At 38.3% G+C, this 22,453-nt stretch overlaps 4 protein-coding genes across 6 annotated transcripts in view; all 4 read left to right on the top strand.

Moving 5' to 3' along the window:
* LOC139984987 (uncharacterized) overlaps nt 1-22,453 on the top strand; it is a 32,085-nt gene that overhangs the window by 4,772 nt on the left and 4,860 nt on the right. The window lies entirely within an intron of this gene.
* On the top strand, nt 708-5,960 carry LOC139984996 (uncharacterized). The gene has a single exon (XM_071999171.1). It carries the CDS (start codon nt 855-857, stop codon nt 1,485-1,487), a length of 633 nt encoding a protein of 210 aa, XP_071855272.1. The 5' UTR covers nt 708-854; the 3' UTR covers nt 1,488-5,960.
* Nucleotides 6,013-22,453, top strand: part of LOC139984984 (uncharacterized) — a 29,205-nt gene continuing 12,764 nt past the window's right edge. Inside the window, exon 1 of the mRNA XM_071999155.1 lies at nt 6,013-6,336. Coding sequence (XP_071855256.1) covers nt 6,282-6,336 — 55 coding nt within the window. The 5' untranslated portion in view covers nt 6,013-6,281. The remainder of the gene's footprint in view (nt 6,337-22,453) is intronic.
* On the top strand, nt 13,455-21,219 carry LOC139984995 (P2X purinoceptor 7-like). 2 transcript variants are annotated; one of them, XM_071999169.1, is made up of 4 exons: nt 13,455-14,223; nt 16,832-16,897; nt 17,532-17,642; nt 18,792-21,219. In XM_071999169.1, the coding sequence occupies exons 1-4, from the start codon at nt 14,071-14,073 to the stop codon at nt 19,266-19,268; spliced, it is 807 nt and encodes a 268-aa protein (XP_071855270.1). In that variant the 5' UTR covers nt 13,455-14,070; the 3' UTR covers nt 19,269-21,219. The 2 variants fall into 2 exon arrangements, with proteins under 2 accessions (XP_071855270.1, XP_071855271.1); XM_071999170.1 differs by lacking the exon at nt 13,455-14,223 and adding an exon at nt 14,522-14,667.

Raw genomic sequence — 22,453 nt, 5'->3', positions numbered from 1 at the left:
TAGTTTGAAACGCCATGAAAGAACACATACAGGAGAGAAACCTTATCAGTGTAGCTACTGTAAGACAAAGTTTGCTTATTCTGGACAATTAAAGATACATGAAAGAATGCACACAGGAGAGAAGCCTTATAAGTGTAAATACTGTAAGAAAATGTTTGCTGAATGTGGAAAAGTAAGGAGACATGAAAGAACCCACACAGGAGAGAAGCCTTATCAATGTAACTACTGTGACAAAAAGTTTGCAGAAGCTACTACTGTGAAGAGGCATGAAATAACACACACAGGAGAGAAGGCTTATCAGTGTAGCTACTGTAAGAAAATGTTTGCTTATTCTAGTAAAATGAGGATACATGAAAGAAGTCACACAGGTGAGAAGCCTTATCAGTGCAGCTATTGTAAGAAAACGTTTTCTGTATCTGCAAGTTTGAGGTCACATGAAAATATACATACAGGAGACAGGTCCTATCAGTGCAAGTACTGTGACAAAAACTTTGCTCAGGCTGCTTATGTGAAGAGCCATGAAAGACGACACACAGGATTGAAGCCTTATCAGTGTAACTGCTGTGACAAAAAGTTTGCTGCATCTGGACAATTGAAGAGACATGTAAGAACACACACAGGAGAAAAGCCTTATCAGTGTAACTATTGTGACAAAAAGTTTACCCACTCTGCTAGTTTGAAATACCATGAAAGAACACACACAGGAGAGTAACCTTATCCGTGTAAATACTGTAAGACAAAGTTTGCTCATTATGGACAATTAAAGGTACATGAAAGAACACATACAGGAGAGAAGCCTTATCAGTGTAACTTCTGTGAGAAAAAGTTTCCCCAATCTGCCCATTTGAAGCGCCATGAAAGAACACATACAGGAGAGAAACCTTATCAGTGTAACTACAGTATTGTTACAAAGGGGGTTTACCCAACCTGCTAGTTTGAAGAGCCATGAAAGAACACATACAGGAGAGAAACCTTATCCGTTTAAATACTGTAAGACAAAGTTTGCTTATTATGGACAATTAAAGGTACATGAAAGAACACATACAGGAGAGAAGCCTTATCAGTGTAACTTCTGTGAGAAAAAGTTTCCCCAATCTGCCCATTTGAAGCGCCATGAAAGAACACATACAGGAGAAAAACCGTATCAGTGTAGTTACTGTAAGACACAGTTTGCTTATTCTGGACAAATGAGGAGACATGAAAGAACACACACAAGAAAGAAGCGTTATCAGTGTAAATACTGTAAGAAAATGTTTGCTGAATCTGGACAATTGAGGAAACATGAAAGAAGACACACAGGAGAGAAGCCTTATCGGTGCAGCTATTGTAAGGAAACATTTGCTTTATCTGGAAGTTTGAGGACACATGAAAGAATACATACAGGAGACAGGTCCTATCAGTGCAAGTACTGTGACAATAACTTTGCCCGTGCTGCTAGTTTGAAGAGCCATGAAAGACAACACACCGGAGAGAAGCCTTGTCAGTAAAACTACTGTATGAAAATGTTTGCTGATTCTGGACAAATGCAGGATAGAAGCCTATCAATGTGAATATCGGAGCCAACAATTTGTCTTTATCTGGAGCTCTGAGGTAGCATGTAAGAACACATAGGGAAGAGACAACATTGAGGAGAACAGCCTAATGAATGAACTTACATGTGTTTAGGCACATGAAAGATATCATACAGGAGAGAAACCTTATCAATGTAGTTAAATGTGACAAAATGTTTGCTCTTGAAATCTGATTCTGTGATGGCACAAGAAATTATAAATACAGTATAGGGATGAATGTAGCTTTATTGTGGAAAAAATATTCCATTATTTTGGGTTGTCTGGTAACACATGAAAGAACTAGAACATAAGTTTAACTATGGTGAAAAAAAGCTTGTAGACAAAAGGAAGGAAAATTACACATGGGAGAAGCATTATCAGTGTCACTTCTTAAAGAAAATCTTTGCTTATCTGGTCAATTGAGGAGATGTGAATACATACCGTAGAGAAAAATAAGCAAAGTTTGTTTAATCTGGAAGACACATGGAGGAACACACACAAGAATGAACACACACTAGAGAGACTGCACATGGCCCAAATTCTTGGCTCAGTTTGCAGGTGCGTATCCAGGGGGGGGCGTTGGGGGCGCGCGCCCCCCGGGTAAGGAAAAGAGGAGAGAAAAAAAGAGAAGAAAAAAGGGAAAAGGAGGGGGAAAAAAGAAAAGGAGGAGAGAAAGGAAGGGAAAAGAAAAAAGAGAGAAAAAGGAGAAAAGGAGGGAGTAGAAGATAGCCAAGGCCTCGGGAAGAGAAAGAGGAACAGTCATAGTTAAAGCGCTGATCCCAATTATATACACAGGGTAGCCAGTGACAGATCAAGGATTACGGAGGGGGTGTGCGCCTCACCCTACCCCTTACAACGACAACTCCATTTTTGACGTTTCCATTTTTCCTCTCTCACTAATGTATCTATATAAATACTATATATGGTCTATCATAACGCGTGTGTGTGTATGGACGCCTTAACAATTGTACAATTGTGCTATATGGAACCAACTGTGGCTGGTCTTGAACTCGACCGAGTCGTCGGGGAACATGACGCATTTCGGGAAGGGGGCGACCGCCCCCCCCCCCCCCGAGCAAATTTTCTTTACGACATCGCTAGTAATTTCAAAATAGACAATGCTTAGATGCAACTTACAAGGCCTGGGAAGTGTCATTTCCAGCGATCTGGGAGGCATTTTCGGCCAAAATTTTTCTTGTACGCTTCGCGCCAACTCATGGTGGCGCTTCGCTTAAATAGTTTGCCTACAGGCTTCGCCCCTCCCTTGGCAATTACTCGCTACACGCCTGTTCGAATTTGTAAAGCAAAGAGCAGATATAACATAATATCAGTGAGCATTGAAATGCATGTTCCACGATGAACAGCCTCAAAAACTGTCTATGTGTGTAGTCAAAGGCGTAGGAGCCAAATTGGATTTGGGGCTGTAACGACTTGCCCGAAAAAAAAAGCCAACATTTTTCGCGCGCTTAGCGCGCGTTCAACATATCGATGCCAATATCATATAAGCAAGCATCAGTCATTACATTGTATGGCATCGTGTACCTTACGGTCCGTGAAAGTTGCAAAGTGTACCGCCGGATGCTAATGTAAACAACCAAATGTCTTATGTAGATGAAAAAAAAGCATATACAGATCAATTTATGTCAAAACTCTCTTTTACAGTAGTAATGTCGGCCAAGCTTAGAACTTTATTTTAATTACCAAGGAGATCATTTTTAAGCTATTCATTGCTATTTATTTTTCTTTCAGTAGGTGCCCGAATAAAAATTGGTTGCGGGGGGGGGGGGGGGGCTGCAGCCCCCACCTCCTACGGGACCTACGCCTATGTGTGTAGTGTTCGGTTTCGATATACCTCATATCGGAAATATCTGCTATTTTTCATTTCCTTCAACCAAGTTTTATAATAGCCATTATAAGAGATTGCAATATTTCTACACCAATAAATTAACTGTGTCTGAATTTTCCAAAATTTCCTCACCAACATTCTTCATCATACTTTCCTCTACTCGTGCAATTTTGACCTGTCTGTTAGGGGTTCAAGGAGGTTTTTCTATATTGGTTGTCCATAGATTGAATTTTGGGCAACATTATGGGTATGTTTTAAAGTGATTTTATTCACGAGAAATGTGAATTTTCAAATTCTCAACAAATAATGGGCTTAAAACCTTGAAAAGTGGGGCTTTCGGATATTGTGGGCCGTGACGTAGAATCACCTACAAAAGCAATGATCCATAGGACATGCAATGAGTTCGAACATGATGTGTGACTGGTGACAATCAATGGATGGAAAAAAACTATTACGAAAAACTTGGTTCTCAGGTAAAAGTGTACATCTGGTTGGTCATTTTCAAGCCCGAGAAGGGCCATTTCCGGTGAATTGGTGGGTATCTAAACCAGAAATTTTCTTGTACGCTCCGCGCCAACCGATGGTGGCGCTCCGCTTAGATAGTAATTCGCGCCCCCCGGGTTAGAAAATCCTGGATACGCGCCTGGTTTGGAAGTTGGAAGGGTAGAGTAAATGGAAAAACACCTACCGGAGCAAAGCCTTAGTAGTTCAGCAATTGGAAAAGACTTCAAAGAATATACACAGGAGAAACATTTAGCATTCATAATATGTAAATACTCTTGTAACATTATGTCTAAATATGAACTTCAGTTTATCAATACAGAGAACTAGTTGTTTTAGTATACCTACTACTGAATGTCATTTTGTTTATCACCAGGGAAATAGGTAAGCACATGAAATATCATGGTGATTTAATATACTCTGTAAAATTCAACTACTTGTTCATGCCCTTATTTCTTGTTCGCATGCCTCTGTGACACAGAGAACTAGTAGTTAGTTACTGTAATATTATGACGAGCCCGCTCCTCCGACATGTAATATTGTATTGGGACTCGCGATGGAAAGGTACTGGGGTTATCTTGATGCCGTATTTTATGCTTCTTCAGGAGACGTCTCGAACGGAAGATAGAAGAAAACAATGAGTTCTCAGAAAAACAATTTCACAAGATTGGATTTAATTAGTGATTCGGTATAATTTCTTCTCTGTCGATTCTCTTACAAACAAAATTACAATGATTTAACTCCGTCAATTACGCAATTCGAAGGGGTGATGAAATGGTGACGAAGTGAAGAACTTGCGGGACCCATGCCGCCTTTTATACCTTACTCTACTGAAATCCCTCTGCGCATAATCAGAAGGCAGCCAATAACCTGCTCATCCTGCATTAGCTTAACGATATAAAAATCATTGGATAAATGACTGATCTGCCCTGATTGGTTGGGAGTTTGGAAGTCCACCCCTTTCTATGGAAACTTCCATACCACGTGAGAAGAACCTTCTCGAATGTTCTACAGACACAATGGAATCTATTTTGGGAAAAGGCCCTGTAACAAGATTCAATAAGATAGTTAAGACTTCTCGTGGGAAAACTGAATCCATGACCTAGATAAATATATAAAGGGCCTGTACGGTGTCTCGATGGAGTTTTTCGGTAACATCAAAGAGGCAGTATTACTATTTCATTACACTACAACTGAATGATATAAATTGTTAACCCAAGGAAAATATATGTAAGCACATGAAATATCATGTTGAATGTCATCTAATGTTATAGATTTCACTCTTAACCACCTGCAATTCCTTAGGAACAAATACTGGAAATATTTCTCAAGCTATCCCTGGGAGTGTGCTTTCATGTCTGTTTCTTAAATAACAAAGAAGATAAATTTCCTGTGAAATTATCAAACGTTTACCATTGTAGACTGGGGATCTCAGAGGTCACAGGTCATTTGAGGACAACAGAGATCAAATTTACTGTTGAATGTTTTCATACAAAATAAAGCAACGAATCAATAAACCAACTGGCTCTCAGAAGTTCCTTTTGTCAGTAGATTTCAATCTCATTCATATATGTGGTACGTCTTCAGTATGTACAGTGGGAAGCCTTTAAGTGACTTACTTACCCCAAGAGTCAATGTGGAGTTACATTACATGGAGTATTTACAGGAGTACACTTAAGCTAGAGTAGCAACTATGTGGAAGCTTGGACTGGCCTAGGCTATGTGAACTGAACCAACATGAACTGTACTAAAGAAGGATATTATTTTAGTTACTATCTTTCATATAAACAGAGCTACTGTATGTTATTTTCTGACTAATTGACTCATTTATCTGTGAAAATCAGTGGGCTATCCAGAGTTTTTATTGATAGGGCATTCATGGTAGGGGAGGAGTGCATGTGCAGCTGTTCTGTGAGACCGCCATGTAGATTAATGGTGCAGTGATGTACACAGCGTTTCGAAGACCTGTATGGAAATGGGCAAATTCTAAATGAATGAAGATGTTTGTAAGGGGTGGAATGTAGCCCTGCAGCTGTTGAAGGTGACACACATGTCACGGGTTTTGTGGTCCTGAAGAAATTAACAAAGGTGAAGCAACGCCACCTATGGGGTTTGTTTTGGCGTTCCGTCGACTGATGCGTTTCGGAACTTGCATCCGTTTACACCGCACCATAGAAGTGGATTTATTTTAGTTCTATGGCCTATGCATAAATATCATCATTTGTGTGAAATCTCTCCAATTTTAGTTCCATGCTGCAACGTCAATAACATGTTTGGGTAATGCATTATTTTCAAATGTTACAAAGGATACATAAGAAATTCGTAAGACAAAACGGATCAATAGCAGAAGATCATCAACCGAGTACAGATCCACGGGAAACAAAATGTTTCAGATTTCCGTAAAGCTGGAACCAGGGTCATCTGTGCACGATACTACTGGTAACGGTTCCGCGAAAGATTGTATTGTATTACCATAGCATGGTGGGCTCATGATTGGCGCACTTGAGGGTTTGATAAACGATATCTATCAAGGAAAGAACCACATCACTCAAGTGTATGCGATTTTGATATGTATAGATCCTCAGAAATGTAATTATCTCAAAATATTCATGGTTTTGTGCCTACACAACGTACAATTGAGGAGAATTTAACCACAAAATGTCTGCTACAGTATGTCAAGTACTGTACTTTCATACTGTACCCCTAAACTGACACATTGCATCATTCATAAGCTGATTGTAAGTATACATTCATTGACTCTGGAAGTCTGGATGCTATTTGCTATGCTCTGAGCTCAGACAGGTCAGATCCCAGAGAGTAATGATATAATGTTGAGTTAATTTTGGTTATTTTAAGAGAGTTTTATTTCCAAATGCCCAAAATATGTGCAAAGCTGGGGAGGTTGTTAAAAGCTCAATAAAATCACAATTTGATCAGCACATACCTGAAATGGATTCAAACTTGTGAAATATGTAGCTCCGCTTCGCTGCAAAAAGTAAAGGTCGTCTGTTGTATCGTTGCTAGTACAATTCGAAGGTGGGTCAGTTACAAAGTTGCGTCAATTATGAAGCCTTTACTAATGTATATTGATTAGGCCCATGCAGAAGCTGTTAAGTAAACCAATGTAACAAAAATAGCCTTGTGAACAATTTCACATTGATCAGTGCAAGAACCTTCCAAATCTCTTACAAAGCGCAATATTGAAAGCAAATCTTATCTGTAGTCCTAAATGGAATTTTCATGGAATCACTAAAACAGTTTGTTTTCTGTTGTCATTATGTCACCTCATGTGTTGCTTAAATTCTCAGTATTGCAGGGACTGACCTCTGGATACATTGCTCACTCACATCACCAAGGACATCAACAGGATGTTACAAAGGAAGAAAATGAGTCTGTGGAACCAGTTGATAGCTACTCATGTCATGTTCTATTCAGCCTGGAGGATGAGGCCAGTAATGGAGAATCATCATCTGGCGATACTAAACAAATAATAGGGAAACCAAATCAGACAGAGAATTGTACACTTCATAGAGGAGAGAATCCTGATGAAAGAAGTGATGGCAACAAGCTGTTTTCTTACTCTGGAAGTGTAAAAAAACATGCAAAAACACATCCAGGAGAGAAGCCTTATCAGTGCAAGTACTGTGGCAAACAGTTTGCTGCATCTTGGCATTTGAACAGACATGTAAGAACACACACAGGAGAGAAGCCTTATCAGTGTAACTACTGTGATGAAAAGTTTACCCAACCTGCTCATCTGAAGAGCCATGAAAGAATACATACAGGAGAGAAACCTTATCAGTGTAAATACTGCAAGAAAATGTTTGCTCATTATGGACAATTATGGGTACATGAGAGAACACATACAGGAGAGAAGCCTTATCAGTGTAACTTCTGTGAGAAAAAGTTTGTTGTACCTGGAAAATTGAGGAGACATGAAAGAACACATACAGGAGAGAAGCCTTATCAGTGTAACTACTGTGACAAAAAGTTTGCTGAGTCTGGACAAATGAGGACACATGAAAGAACACATACAGGAGAGAAGCCTTATCAGTGTAACTTCTGTGATAAAAAGTTTAGCCAAGCTGCTAATCTGAAGCGCCATGAAAGAACACACACAGGAGAGAAGCCTTATCAGTGTAGGTACTGCAAGAAAATGTTTGCTCTGTCTCAAAATTTGAGGGAACATGAAAGAATACATACAGGAGAGAAGCCTTATCACTGTAACTACTGCAAGAAAAAGTTTGTTGTATCTGGAAAATTGAGTAGACATGAGAGAACACATACAGGAGAGAAGCCTTATCAGTGTACCTACTGTGACAAAAAGTTTGCTCTGTCTCATAATTTGAGGGAACATGAAAGAAGACATACAGGAGAGAATCAGAGACGCCTTATCAGTGTAACTACTGCGACAAAAAGTTTACCCCAAAGCTTCTACTTTGAAGAGCCATGAAAGAACACTTACTAGAGAGAAGCCTCATCAGTGTAACTACTGTAAGAAAACATTTGCTGAATTTCGACAATTGAGGGTACATGAAGGTACAAATACAGGATAGAAGCCTATCAATGTGAATATTGGGGCCAACATTTTTCATTATATGGCGCTCTGAGGTAGCATGTAAGAACACATAGGGGAGAACCCTTCAAGGTCTATGGACACCTACAGTAGCAACAACATTGTCATTATCACTCTACAGTAGTAGGCATATTTAGTAAACATTCTTCAAAGATGTACCTATTTACAACTTCTTTTTGCAAGTTTTCCTCTTTCCAGTTTCATTTATGACTAATTATGCACATTGATACTGTAATGTAATGGGAGTGACAGCATAACTTAGTTATGTTATTCTTTTGTTTTTTGGTTTCGATGATAATCGTAACCTTTGCAATCATGCGTGTGTGTGTGTGTGTGCGTGCGTTTGTGACACCCAGCTTGTAAACACTAAACACGATATCTCAAGAAGGGAAGCTTGGACAGTTCTCATATTTGGTACATAGGAGAACCTTATGGAGTACAAGAAGCCTATTGTTTTTGGTGTAGGTCAGAGGTCATTTAAGGTCACCAGGGGTCAAATAGTGAAAAGCTTGTAAACATGATATCTCAACAAACAAAGCTTGGACTGATCTCATATTTTGTATGTAGAAGTACCACATTTAGTACATGAAGCCTATTGTTTTTGGTGTAGGTCAAAGGTCACTTGGGGTCACCAGGGGTCAAATAGTGAAAAGCTTGTAAACATGATATCTCAAGAAGCAAAGCTTGGATTGATTTCATATTTGGTATGTAGGTTGACCACATTAAGTACAAAAAAGCCTATCGTTTTTGGTGAATGTCGAAGGTCATTTAGGGTCACCAGGGGTCAACTTGTAAAAACCTTTTCATAATATACGGTATCTCCCATCGTCCAGCCTATAAGTAGATGACATGGGCGATTCGCCTCATAAGAATAGGAGAGCCTATTGACAATTGAAAATGATCTTATGGGCATCCGTAGATATGAATTTGAACTCGCGACAATATCCCCATTGATTTAAGTGTATCGCTAGAAGTCCTGAATTGCTATGTACATAGCTACATACATGTGTGTGTGTGTAACAGTGTCTTCCAAGGCTTGCTTGCAGACCATAGATATATAAAAGTGCTAGAGCTTCTGCAACACTTGTCACTCATCCGTATGGATATTTTGCTAAAGAGTTGATGTGATTTCGATGGAATAGTGCACTTGAATGCCGAAGCATGCCTTCTCTAGAAAATATTTGTAGATCATTGGTAGTTCTGGTTGGATGTAAGTTGCACAGGTACCACGAATTTGAAACCCAGCACTGACCTAGGATGTAGGTGGTGCGGTGTAATAGATGCAGTGCAAGTCTGACATGGCTGATATATTGGGACAAGTTGTGAATGAAGTTGGGGCACGTTTTCTAAAACAAAACGTGATGTGATCCAAGGTCACCAAAGGTCAATTATGGGTCAAAATGTGTTTTTTGGCAATAACTTGTGAAACTACCATTGACATGGTCTCACATGGTTGATATTTGTGGACTAGTTGTGAATGGGGTAAGAGATTGTTTCAAAACATAACAGTCATGTGATCCAATGTCAACAAAGGTCAATCAGGGGTAAAAAAACTAGTATTTTTGCAACAACTTGAGAACCAAATGTCCATCAAGGTTGGGAGTTACGCTATTGTTTGTAATACAATAGTCGACCTGCATTTAGGTGACCTTTGACCTCAGGTTGACCTCCAGTGACCTGTATTAGTTTCTTTCAAGTTGATTCTTTGAAGTTTCGTGGGCATATTCCAATCTAAATTGTCGATAAGTGGACTCCTCTGCAACCTTAATGTGCGAAGTTTTTAGAGATTTGGTTTGGTTTGTAATACTTGGTGTGCGGATTCATAACATTGAGTACAAGAACCCTATTGTTTTGATGGAGGTGTGTATAACCACGTACAGACTGACCTGTGTTAGCATGCCATAATGTTATTGTAACAGCTAGTTCTGGTTATACTAACTAGCAGAAGTCTAGTGCATTGAAGTCATCGAAACCTCAACGCATTTTGCATTCTGGTTAAACCTCTGTTTCAAGGACACTGAACACAGGTTTGTTTGCCTCAGGTGATTTAAAAATAATAATATTATGTCTTCTTTGAAAAGAGGATCGTCACATTATCTACACTTACTGTAAAGGGGATACTTTATTAATGGCTAAAATACGAAATTTGATGAGGGCAACACTCTACGTCATAGTAAGCATATATATTTAATGGATTTCCCAGATTTATCAAAACTTCAAATGTGTATATCTTAGACAAAAAAGGGCTTTTCAATTGGACACCCAGTTCTCAAGTTATGAGGGGCTAAGAGTTGGTTCTGATACCTTATTGGCAATAACATTGTGTGTACATTGGATCACATAACAAATTTAGGAGAGATTTCACATCATCAAGGGGAATCACCTTGTGCCGTCGAGTCGTGTCCGACCCCTGGTGATGACCATGACTTCATCCTCCAATCCTTCCGGCTCCTGGTTGCCCCTCGTAGTCTATCCAGAGTCAACCCAGTCGCCTGTACACAAGGGGAATAGTTTTGATAAAAACCATTAGGTCATCCAAGGTCCTTCAAGGTTGCTTATGTGCAAAAAACTGCCAATTTATCCTAATTTTTGCAACAATTTGTGTCATGTAGTCTGACGTGGCTGATATATTGGGACAAGTTGTTAATAATAATAATAATAAGCAAATATTTATAGAGCGCTTTTAATATGCAAAGGCCTCAAAGCGCTTAAACAAGTACACAAATATGCAAGTCAAATCACTGTAAATTTTTGGAATAAATGAGTTTTAAGAGATGCTTAAAACAGTCAACCGATGGTGCATTGCAATATGAATAAGGTAGGGGCACTTTCCCCTAAAAAAACGTTATGTGATCCAATGTCACTAAAGGTCAATTATGGTCAAAATGTGTTTTTTGTGTGCAATAACTTGTGAAACTCCTACTGACCTGGTCGGACATGGTTGATATTATGGGAATAGTTGTAAATGGGGTATGTGGACGTTTGCAAACATAATGGTCATGTGATCAAGGGTCAGCAAAGGTCAATTAGTGGTCAAAAACCAGTATTTTCGAAATAACATGAGAACAAAATGTCTGTCAAGGTTGGGAGATACGCTATTGTAGTCCAATAGTCGACCTGCATCTGGGTGACCTTTGACCTCAGGTTGACCTCCAGTGATCTGTATTAGTTTCTTTCTTATAGCGTGCTATAATTTTGGGCCTATACTGACTACCTTTAAGGTGGCCAAACATCTCCCATTTTTTTCCAGGCATTTCCTACATGCCCTCAGTCATAATTCGCATATATATTTTTTTCAGACAATTTTGCTGTTTACACTCAACACCAGTTTCGAGTGGAAGATAGATGCTCTTTCAACCTTAGATTTTTATTGCGTAAAGGCATTATATTGGAGTAATAGCGATATTTTTCGCGCACCAATCTACAGCTATAAGACAAGATAATTAATTGGGGGAAATGTCGCCCTAATGTAAAAGAGGCCAAGCTATCCTCGTATGTATTTTTTGCTGATGTTTCTCTTTAAATTGTTTGAGACACTACAGTAGGCCCAGCTGCTTGATTCTGCGATATGCCTTACTTTGTTCATCACTTATTTTTGGTGGAAAAAGTTTACTTTTCATACTGCACAGAAACATAATTTTCCAATGTGCAATTACGTAGCACCATGTATCTGCCTAAGTGCCTAACCTTTGCTCACATAAAGTATTGATGTTGTCGTTCTGTAAACTATGGAGACTTAAACAGCAATCCTAGCGGCGAGTGCATTTTGTGTTTTGGCGAGTAGATTTTTAGTAACGGTCGCCATGTAAGGCGAATACTTTAAAAAAAATATCTGTCGAGGCATGAGAAGAATCCTGATGTCTTTGGTAGAGATCTATCTGCATACTGAATACAATTATAGCTTGTTTCCATTTCGGTCATCAGCTGCCATTGTGAATACTGTTTATCATATCTCAATGTTTTTTTGCTGTACCCCAAGGCACTGTTTTGGGTCCCTAAGTGTTCCTTTTATATATGTAAACGACATCCCTGATAAAATCAGTAGCACAGTTAGACTGTTTGCTGATGATTGCCTTGTGTATAGAAAAAAATTGCTAACCAACCTGATCAAGAAATCCTCCAAGATGACCTAAATAAACTAGAACAATGGCAAAATCAATGGCAAATGAATTTTAGCCCTCTAAATGCTACATCCTCACAATTTCATCTAAACAATGTTACAAAACACCCGTCTACACCCTGTGCAACCGACCCTTAACAGTTGTTGACTCTCATCCTTACCTTGGCGTTGAAATTGATAGCAAATTTAGATGGGATAAACATTTCAATATCATAACTAACAAAGCAAACCGTGTTCTTGGCCTTCTAAAACGTAACCTCTCAAGCTGTCCCAAAGATGTTAAAACTACAGCATACAAAACTCTTGTCAGGCCAGTACTATGCTTCAGTAGTATGGGACCCCCATCACCAGCCTGAGTGTGATACATGTGGATAAAATAGAAGCTATTCAGAGAAGAGCAGCCAGATTTTGTATGGCAGACTACTCTTATAAATCCAGTGTGACAAATATGCTTGAGAAATTAGATTGGCCCCTGCCCAAAAACAAGAAAGCACACACGTCTTCAAATGCTTTATAAAATCAAATGCAATCTGTATCAATTGATAAAGACAAGCTAATCCCAACAAAAAGTGTTAACACAAGAAATAAACATGATCTTAACTTCCTAGTTCCCTACGCTAGAAATAATTTATATAAACATTCCCTTTTCCCCCGCAACTTAAACGATTGGAATGCTTTGCCATCAGATATTGTGCATGCACCTAGTCTAGACTGTTCCAAAGAAAAGCTTACTAACTCTTGTTTTGTTAATAATAACTTATATTCTTACTCATTCTTTGTAGCGCTCGGTTGGCGTTTATTTCCTCTAGTGGGATTTTTGCCGACTTAACCCATTCAGATTTAGATTATTCATGTAGTATCATTGAAACCAAACTGCAATTTTGCTGTCTGGTTATACTATGTTACCAGATGGACTTTATCAACATGATAACTCTAACATTTCAAGGGCGGATATATCATACCGGAGATTCATGTTCGCTGATATTAGTAGTTGTACCAGAGGTCATTGTCTTAAACTCCAGAAGTTACAAAGTAGGATTAATATTCGGCATACCTTTTTTTCTAATTATAGGTTGTGAATTACCGTGGAATGATTTGCCTGAGAAAGTTGTACTTGCAATCGATGTGTTTAAGAATACTTTGTGGGCCACACAATGAATCCAGCCAAACAGTTAATGTCAGACGCCCTCTTATTTTCTCCAAACTTATGATTACGTAAATGAAACATCTGATCATAAGGCCTACTCAATTTAGTGTTCGCAGACGTAGGTTACGATACGCCCGCCCAACACAAATACGCCGCCCGTTGTAAGCCATCACTATTGTTCGTGCAGCAACTTAGCGTTTGGGATTTTATTTCGAAGACGTCTTTTTAGATTAAAGCATTTTTATTTGATAGCAAATATGAGCTCGTTTGGAATTGAAAAAGAATCCCGTGATCGTTACGGGAGGGATCCAGTGTCTTGCAACTGCAATAATGTTTGTCGTAGGAACAGTGGTCGTGGCGCATGTCCGTGTAAACTTAGCGGGAAGATTGTGCACGAAATATTGCACTTGCGGAACGAAGAAGTTACAATGCACTAACCAATCAAAAGAGAAGCGAGGTTCTGATGTTTCAAGTAACAGTGATGTAAGTACGAAACATTTGTTCAAAATTTATGATCAGCCATAGTCCTATGTAGGCCTACGTTCAGTAAGCTGCATTATACATAATACAATGGTAGTGCTACAGTACTACCAGGGAGTTGTTATTGGAACTCTCGCTACACTCCCGCTACGTTACGGTATCTCATAACAAATGTACTCGCTGTTCTGCCACGGTAATTGATCTAGCTGCATCTGAGAAATATTCCAACCGCAGACTGTTTGGTGGCCATGAACCAAGTGTTATCACAGTGTGTGTGGGGTTTTAGACAGTCAACGGTATTGTTTCACTTCAATCACACTGTAGAATGACTGTGGAATGCTGTGTAGGCTAGATGTGTTTTGCTAATTGGATAGGAGAACGGCCAGGGAGTTGTTATATGTACTACCTGGAATGACCTGTTATGCTTTGTATCTGTCGGACATGAGGGTAATTTTTACACACATTCAAGGTTTACCTCTGCTCTGTGGGCAAACAAATTCATAATTTATCGGGTCGGCCAAGTGCAAAGACTGTGATGCTGATTTCTATGTTTTGTTTTTGTTATCTCACATGCATAGTTAGGTGTGACATATGTATGGGCATAATATCTTCACTCTGAAGGGACACATATTCCTTGGAACATATATGCCTATAACCCTCTCAATATCATCAGTAATTGTTTTTGACACAGTGGCTGATGATTCAGATGAAGGGATGGGGTGGGGGGGTGGGGATAATAGCTACAAAATGATAAATAAAAAAGAACCTAATAAACAAATGGGTGAGAAAAATGAAAATATTAAAAAAACAAGAACAGAGAGAACTTACAAATGGTTTCGAATGTTTCCTTTCTTAATGTCAAATGATGATTCGGGGGCCAAGGCTGGGGTGCTTACCAACCACTTCCAGCAGCCACAGTTTGGCACAAATAATTGGTACAACTTTTGCTACCGTCTTTGATTGTCAGAGTACAGCCTACTGCAGATCAGTGTAATATACTTGACTGACCAGATCTGACTGAAACTTTCTTCTATCGTGAAACCTCAAAATGGATTCCCCTTGTGGTAGGGGGAGTGGGCTTAGTTTCTCCTTCAATCCTCCTATTTTATTTTTGTAAACTTTTCCCAGTGGTCATTTTGGGGCCTTTCAGGGGCTATTGACAATCATATAGTTTTTAAGGGTTGTCATATAGACTAAAAAAATTGGAAAAATGAAGAAACTTTCATGAATGCAGCATTACTGAACATATAATAGTTAGTCCAAAGCTTTTTCCATGAAAGCAAATTTCATATCTTAGCCAGCATTCATAAACAAGCAATTCCCAAAAGAGGAGAGGGACTTTCCCCTTAGACCAGGGATTCCCTAACTGGGCTGCATGAACCCCCAGGGGGTGCGTGAGTCCATCCCAGGTGGTTCATGAGATGTTTCTGAAAGTCAAAACTACACTTTTTGTTGAACTAAAATCTGATGTATCATATAATTTTAGTAATGTACAAAAGTCGTACCTATCGACAAACTCTACCATATTACACTATGAAATTGATCTTTTAAAAAGACTATTTTAGTATAATAATAATGACTCAGATCATGTCTCGAAAAGTTGGGGTTTTGTGGACAACTCTGACATCTACTGGGGGTTCGTTGGGGGATAAAGTTAGGGAAACCCTGACTTAGACTGTTAATTCTCCAGTCTGACAGTTTCCCTTGTAGAGAATGCGACAGTATTATGGAAGGATCTGTCTTGGGTGCCAATAGTGAAGCTGGAATGTACTTGATATGTCTGAATATCTGGGTAGCACCCCCCCCCCCACCCTGCTTCTTGATAACACTTCTTGGCATCAACAGTAATCCCACTTCAGAAAGCAAACATAGACCACTGCCCAATGATGGCCAGCCAGTTGTGCCCCCTTCAATTGAAAATTCCTGGATAAGCCACTGTGGCAATCGCACTTTATGTACATATTTACTCTGCAAAGCAGATTGCTCCAATTCACACAGATATGATACAAATGTATGCAAATTCCAGTCTGAAGAATTAACTAGGCTAACTTCTTAGTGTATTAAAAAGGCAGTTAATGATAACAAACATATTAGCATACTTGTTATCAACTGTGTATGAATGATCAGTGAGAGCGTGGTGGCCAATTGGCTAAGGCGTCGGACTCATGATCCAAGGATTGCTGGTTCGACTCCTGCCTACTGTACAGTAGATGCTTTATCTCACTTGCCTCTCTCCACCCAGGGGTTAAATGGGTACCTGTGAGGTAACTTGTCATTGGGCGCAGTATATAACTGCTGCCGACTGAAGGGATTGTCTCTGGGACAGGTTATCATTGACCAGGGGTAATATAGCGTCTGTAAAGCGCTTTGAGACCTATCGCTGGTATAAAGCGCTATATAAAAAGCAAATATTATTATGATTATTATTATTAAAATAGAACCAAAGCTACCATTCTCAATGAGACAATGACATAGAAGTATTATAGGCTGTCTCAGCTTCTCAGTAGGGTAAAAGTAATAACAAGTGGAAGCATTGGTCAGTAAGAATGACCTGTCTTCCCAATGTTAATAGTAGACTATTCAATTTCTATCTTTCCTTTCATTTCAATAGGAGGAAGTTATTGTGTCAGCTGCAGTTTATGTACCCTTGAGGAAAACAGTGAATGTGACCAATAAAGTAAGTGCCTACTGTATGTGTATCTTTCCTTCCTGTATATGTGTATAAATTCCTTTCACCTTACAGTATTACATATATGTGACAGTATTGAATACCCCCCCCCCACCCCCAACACTGAATCCACCCCTGGAGTATGATTGCCAGTCAAGGACCCAATGTATTTGCACAATTTGATTTGGAAAGTAAATGGAGGCTTATAGGCATTGAAGATTCACCCCAAACCGCATGCCGCCATCTGAAAAAGTTAACTTTCTGTTGCTTGCAAGTGGCGTTTTGTTCGTGTGCTACAAAATGCAGACAGTAATGAAACGTAATACCATGTTATCTTTTATCTAGACCTGAGATGTCCATCGCTGCTATGTACACTGTGTTGTGGGTATTGACCGTAGCTGTTTGTATTGACTGTACACTAGTGTCTAATTACCGACGGTATCAAGCTGTTTGTGTATTTTCTGGGATCGATGGTGGTGTCTAACACTTTTGTTACACCTCATTCGAAACTAGGTCAGATTACCGGCATGAGATGTTTCTTTTTGCACGAGTCTTCGCACCCATTAAAATGTACTATGTGTAGGCTTCTTAAATTGGTATTCAAATATATTAAAAGATGGCTCCTTTCTTCCTTTTACAATAGACACACTCAAAAAATTGCAGTGAATTGACATCAAGTGCAATGGACCCGGCAACACCTACAACAGAAGATGGAGCTGTGAACAGAGCCAACACTGTTGAGGCTGATATTAGGGTTTGTGATTGCATTAATAATTTGCCATGAATTTATTGTAGCAATATGTTGAAAACAACCTCCATAAGTCATCTATTATCTTGTAGAATTAAGTGACTTTTAAAACTAAGTGAAATTTTTAAGAATGTATATGGCAGCAATGTCATCGCGTCAATCGAAATAATTCTCTTTCATTTATGAAAAATTTATAAAGTGGCCAATTACATTGTTTTACAAAAACGTTGCATTTTGATAAAGTCTAAGTTTGGAGTACTACTGTACATAGGTTGCCTCTGGAGTATTCATTAAAACAGTTTCACAACAGATACGTCCTAAACTGTATACAATAATTGCTAAATAATATGCTAAGGGTTTGCAATAATTTGGCTAGTTTTACATTCAAATTTGTATGATTAGGCTTGCAAGAGCCCCTTCGTAACATTCATTCGAGCAGAACTCAAGAACCAAGGATATCATATGGTTAGACCATGGAGGTAAAAACAGACCTCCACTTTTAGACGTATACTTCCTGATGGAACACAGCTAGAAGCTTCAACATCAACATCTGATTACGCAAACAACCACTACTGTACCTTTCTACCAGTATGAAACCAAGAAGTTCATATAGTTGTGTAACAGGGTATGCATAAATAAACACAACACAAGTAGAGTAAGATTTCCTGAAATATTATTATTGTAGAGATCCAACACTATTATAATATATTCCGAATAGATGGATAACAGTACAGTGTAATAAAGTAAAATGTAAAGTAATGAAGTAAAGAACAGTATAAGAGTAAAATGTAAAGCAAGATCTATATCATGAAGAGGAAGCTGGAATAAATCTGTGGAGAAAGCTTCCCTGCATCAATTTACAGTCTCCAGCAAACAAAGCTTAAGATAAACCCCTGACCACACAAAACAGCCAACAAAAGAAGCACCAGTGGGAAAAAGCTAAAGTAGTGATTCTCACCAGCTGAACCTGATTGCTACCCCTAAGACCATATAAACAGGACGGACATACCCTATTGTGTTGATAGTTTATGTCAGCTAAATGAAGATGACCAGGAGAATAAAAGAGTGGTCTGAATCTATGTGATAGTTGGACAAACAAACAGCCAAATAACATGCACCTTTCCTAAAAAAGTGTTCTCACTCATTTCTTTGCAGACTTTCCTCGGTGGAAAAGCAGAAGGGGAGCTTAGAGAGCTTTGCTTTAGTCTATTGAGTAGACATCCAGAGGAATGTGAAACCATAGCAACCAGAGAAGGCAGTGACTCTGAGGCTCCGGATTGGTGCTTTTGTGGAAAATGTAGAGCCATGCCAACTGAGAGAGAAAGTGTGTGCTGTAGGCATAGCCATGGAACCTGTGTAACCAATAACGTACATTTCAGGTCACTGATCATGGACCCCAAAGCTTTGGATCTGGCAATGGTCCAAAGATATGACCTACTGGCACTGGGAGACAGACCAGGTAGTAATAATACGTACAGATACACTGCATACAGGTCCTTTATATATTGGAAAGCGGGCATGACTGGAGGTTATAACTGTGTAGTCATCCCATCCTGTGCAGTTTGGTGCATAAGGGACAAGTTTCCATCAGAGGATGGTCACTACACAGGATTTAAAATTGGCAGATTTTAGATATCGTCGTCGTCGTCCTATGAGTCATTACTGACCCTTTGTGACCCTATTGATGATGACATTCCAACCACTTCTATCCTGGGCATATCGGTGAGCTGCGCAGATGTTCATGCCGGTGATCTCTTTTATTCCGTCAGCCCATCGAACTTTTGGCCTACCACGTTTTCGTTGACCCTCAACATGACCTTGGGTAATGATCTTCTCCAAGTTGTCACCTTCTCTCCTAGAAATGTGTCCAAAATATTGCAGCTTGTTCTTATCTATCTTCTGACATAAGGTAACCTTCGCTCCAATTTGGTTCTTGGTTCTTTTAGATATAATCATATTTAAATGAAACAACATATATATCAAAATGAGTGTTTCGATACCTATCATGTATTATAATTTTTTGTTATGGGTACTGAAAGGACAAGGTATTGATTTAGAAAAAAAACAATACATGCTAGACTGGTTTATTTTGACATATGTATGCCTTTATATTGACCCAGCTATGCTATATTTTTCAATGTCATATGCATGAACAACTTGGGTAGTTGTGGAAATGTGCTGGTTTTCCTTCCAAATCAGCTACTCTATACCTTGCCGATATATCCACAAAAACTGCCCTCAGGTGTCACATTTTTTGACAGAAGTGTAATATACACAGATTCAGTAGAACTTTCTTATACCAATTTGGTGACTTAAGTTGGTGAGATTACATTATAGTGGCATAAATTTAAGAATGTTTGCTTGCAGTATTTCACTTCTACTGTGCAATGTTTGATTAATTATATTACATATTTGCGTCAATGAGCTTAATAAACTACAACCATTAATTATATGTTAAGCTAGTCTGATATTGTTTGTTTGGTTCTTCTGTTGTTGGTTTAGGGACAGAGGACACTGGTGGTCTAATATTTTTTAGGCTTCTCTTAATCAACTTTTGTTTTGCTGTTTTCACCAAGAAACACAGAAACCAATTACTACCATCACAAGGGGTATAGAACTGTATGTTCATGTACCAGGTAAATCCCCTGAAAGTGTTTTCAAACCAATAATGTGTTTAACCGCTGGTGTAAGTCATAAAAGAATCCACATACCACCAAGTGCATCTGTGGTTAAAATGTAAATATTTTGTTGTTAAGTCAGCTCTAAGTGTGAATAAAAGTGAAACGAGTTTTACATCTTATGGAGACTTATGCAATTTTTAATAATTTAAAACATTACCGTGTTGCTGGAAGAAAGCATTTAAATCAGTCTATATATTTATCATTATGATTATTTTTTTTTCTTTCAATACACATTTTAAATAAGTAGATAATGAAGGCATAGAAGGAAACACACTAGCTGATCATTTCCATCTTTCATGTTGGGACGGTTCCGGTGGTAATTAAAATCAATGGCTGCCAGGCGGTTTCTCGCAACATATCCAACGTAGCTGTGAAAAATGGCAAATATATGGGTCATATGCTAATTAATAAGTTTGGTTATAAAGCAAATATCAGGGTTTCTTTGCCAGAATATATTTCAAAAGAGATACTTCAAATATAGACCATTCTATTCTACTTGATCATGATTTGAAGCCTTGCATATGGTAATGCATTCATATGGAATAACTCACACACTCGTACAGATGGGTCAACCGTCCCGGCCTGCATGTGATATTTTTTTTGACAGTCACTTATGTTACCATACAAGAAAAGAAATGTCCAAAGGTTGGTAGAATCTTACGCCTCAAAGATTGGGACATTAAGCCCAATATTTCACCCACAGAAGAATGAATTTCTAATTACCTAAATGAGTGACACTTAGAAGCATACATCAGTATATGTGGTTGTGGAAACTATCAGGATAACTGGTATGTCTGTGTTCAGAGGAAATTTGACACAATGTAACTTTGCAAAAGTACCTTTTATGAGTCAAGACTGCGATATTTGGCAGAAATTAAAGTCTTTTTGAACATATTGGAAAATTTCTGAATATTTGTGTTTTATTGCACTCTGCTTATAAAATACTTTGAATTCCAATTGTTCTTTGTAGCCAAAGACTGAACAAGCACTTAGCACATGGGAACCAGAATGAAAACATTTCATGGTTCCTTTGTGGCTGTTCATTGATTACTAAGTAGGCCTTATTAACAGTAAAAAGAGAAATAATGCTAGTAAATATGATTTATATCAATGGCAACATACAAGTTAGTGTATGAGATTTACCAATATTAACATACCAAAAAAAAAATTAATTTCAACTTTATGTTTTGCAAGTTATTGCAGTTTAAATATTTTCACGTTTAACCCTGTGAACTTGTTAATATTCATGATATGAACATCAAAATCAATAGGGTTCCTCTATTAGGGCCATTAGACCACTGGTTACATCTCTATGGTCTGACATCTCTATGTTCCGACGTCTCTATGTTCCGACAAAATGAAATAATTTGGGACAATTTTTGTTATCCAAAAATTCGTTTTACCAAGAAAACAAGTTTTGAAACCCCAATATTTTTGTGAGCAAAATTGTTTTGGACTAAATTTGTTGGGACCAAACCTTATCATTTCCCCAAGAAAAAAAAAATGTGATCCAAACAGTGCTTGTGACCAAAAATTTGCTTATTACCCGAAATTTGTTTGTACTCCAATTTTGTTGGACAAACATTCTTTGGACCAAACTTTAGGACCAAAAAAAGAACAATGCAAGCGGCATGATAGATTTTTTGGTTTGTGCCCCGCGATGTATTGTGTCCACGCTGCAGGCGACTTTGTTTTATTGCTCAAAGCGATATCTATAATTTTCATATTTACCCGCCCGTATGGAAAGCCATTTTAACATTTAACCGGGAATTTTAGATATCTTAGATTGTTTCTTATTTTAAATATCTAAAATTATATTTCAGATATCTAAAATTAAATTAGAGATATTTTAAATTGAATTCGAGATATCTGACATTTCATTTCAGATATCTGAAATTGAATTGGAGATATCTAAAATAGGTTTCGATATATCTGAAATTCTTATTCAGATATCTGAAATTGAATTCGAGATATCTGAAATTGAATTCGATATATCCGAAATTGAATTCGAGATATCTAAAATTCTATTTCAGATATCAGAAATTGAATTCGAGATATCTGAAATTGAATTCAAGATATCTGACATTGAATTCAAGTTATCTGAAATTTTAATTCGAGATATCTGAAATTGAATTC

This window comes from Apostichopus japonicus, chromosome 17 (genome assembly GCF_037975245.1).
Source record: "Apostichopus japonicus isolate 1M-3 chromosome 17, ASM3797524v1, whole genome shotgun sequence".
Classification (NCBI taxonomy): Eukaryota; Metazoa; Echinodermata; class Holothuroidea; order Aspidochirotida; family Stichopodidae; genus Apostichopus; species Apostichopus japonicus.
Note: the sequence above shows the minus strand (reverse complement) of the source record. Positions and strands in the feature narration are given on the sequence as shown.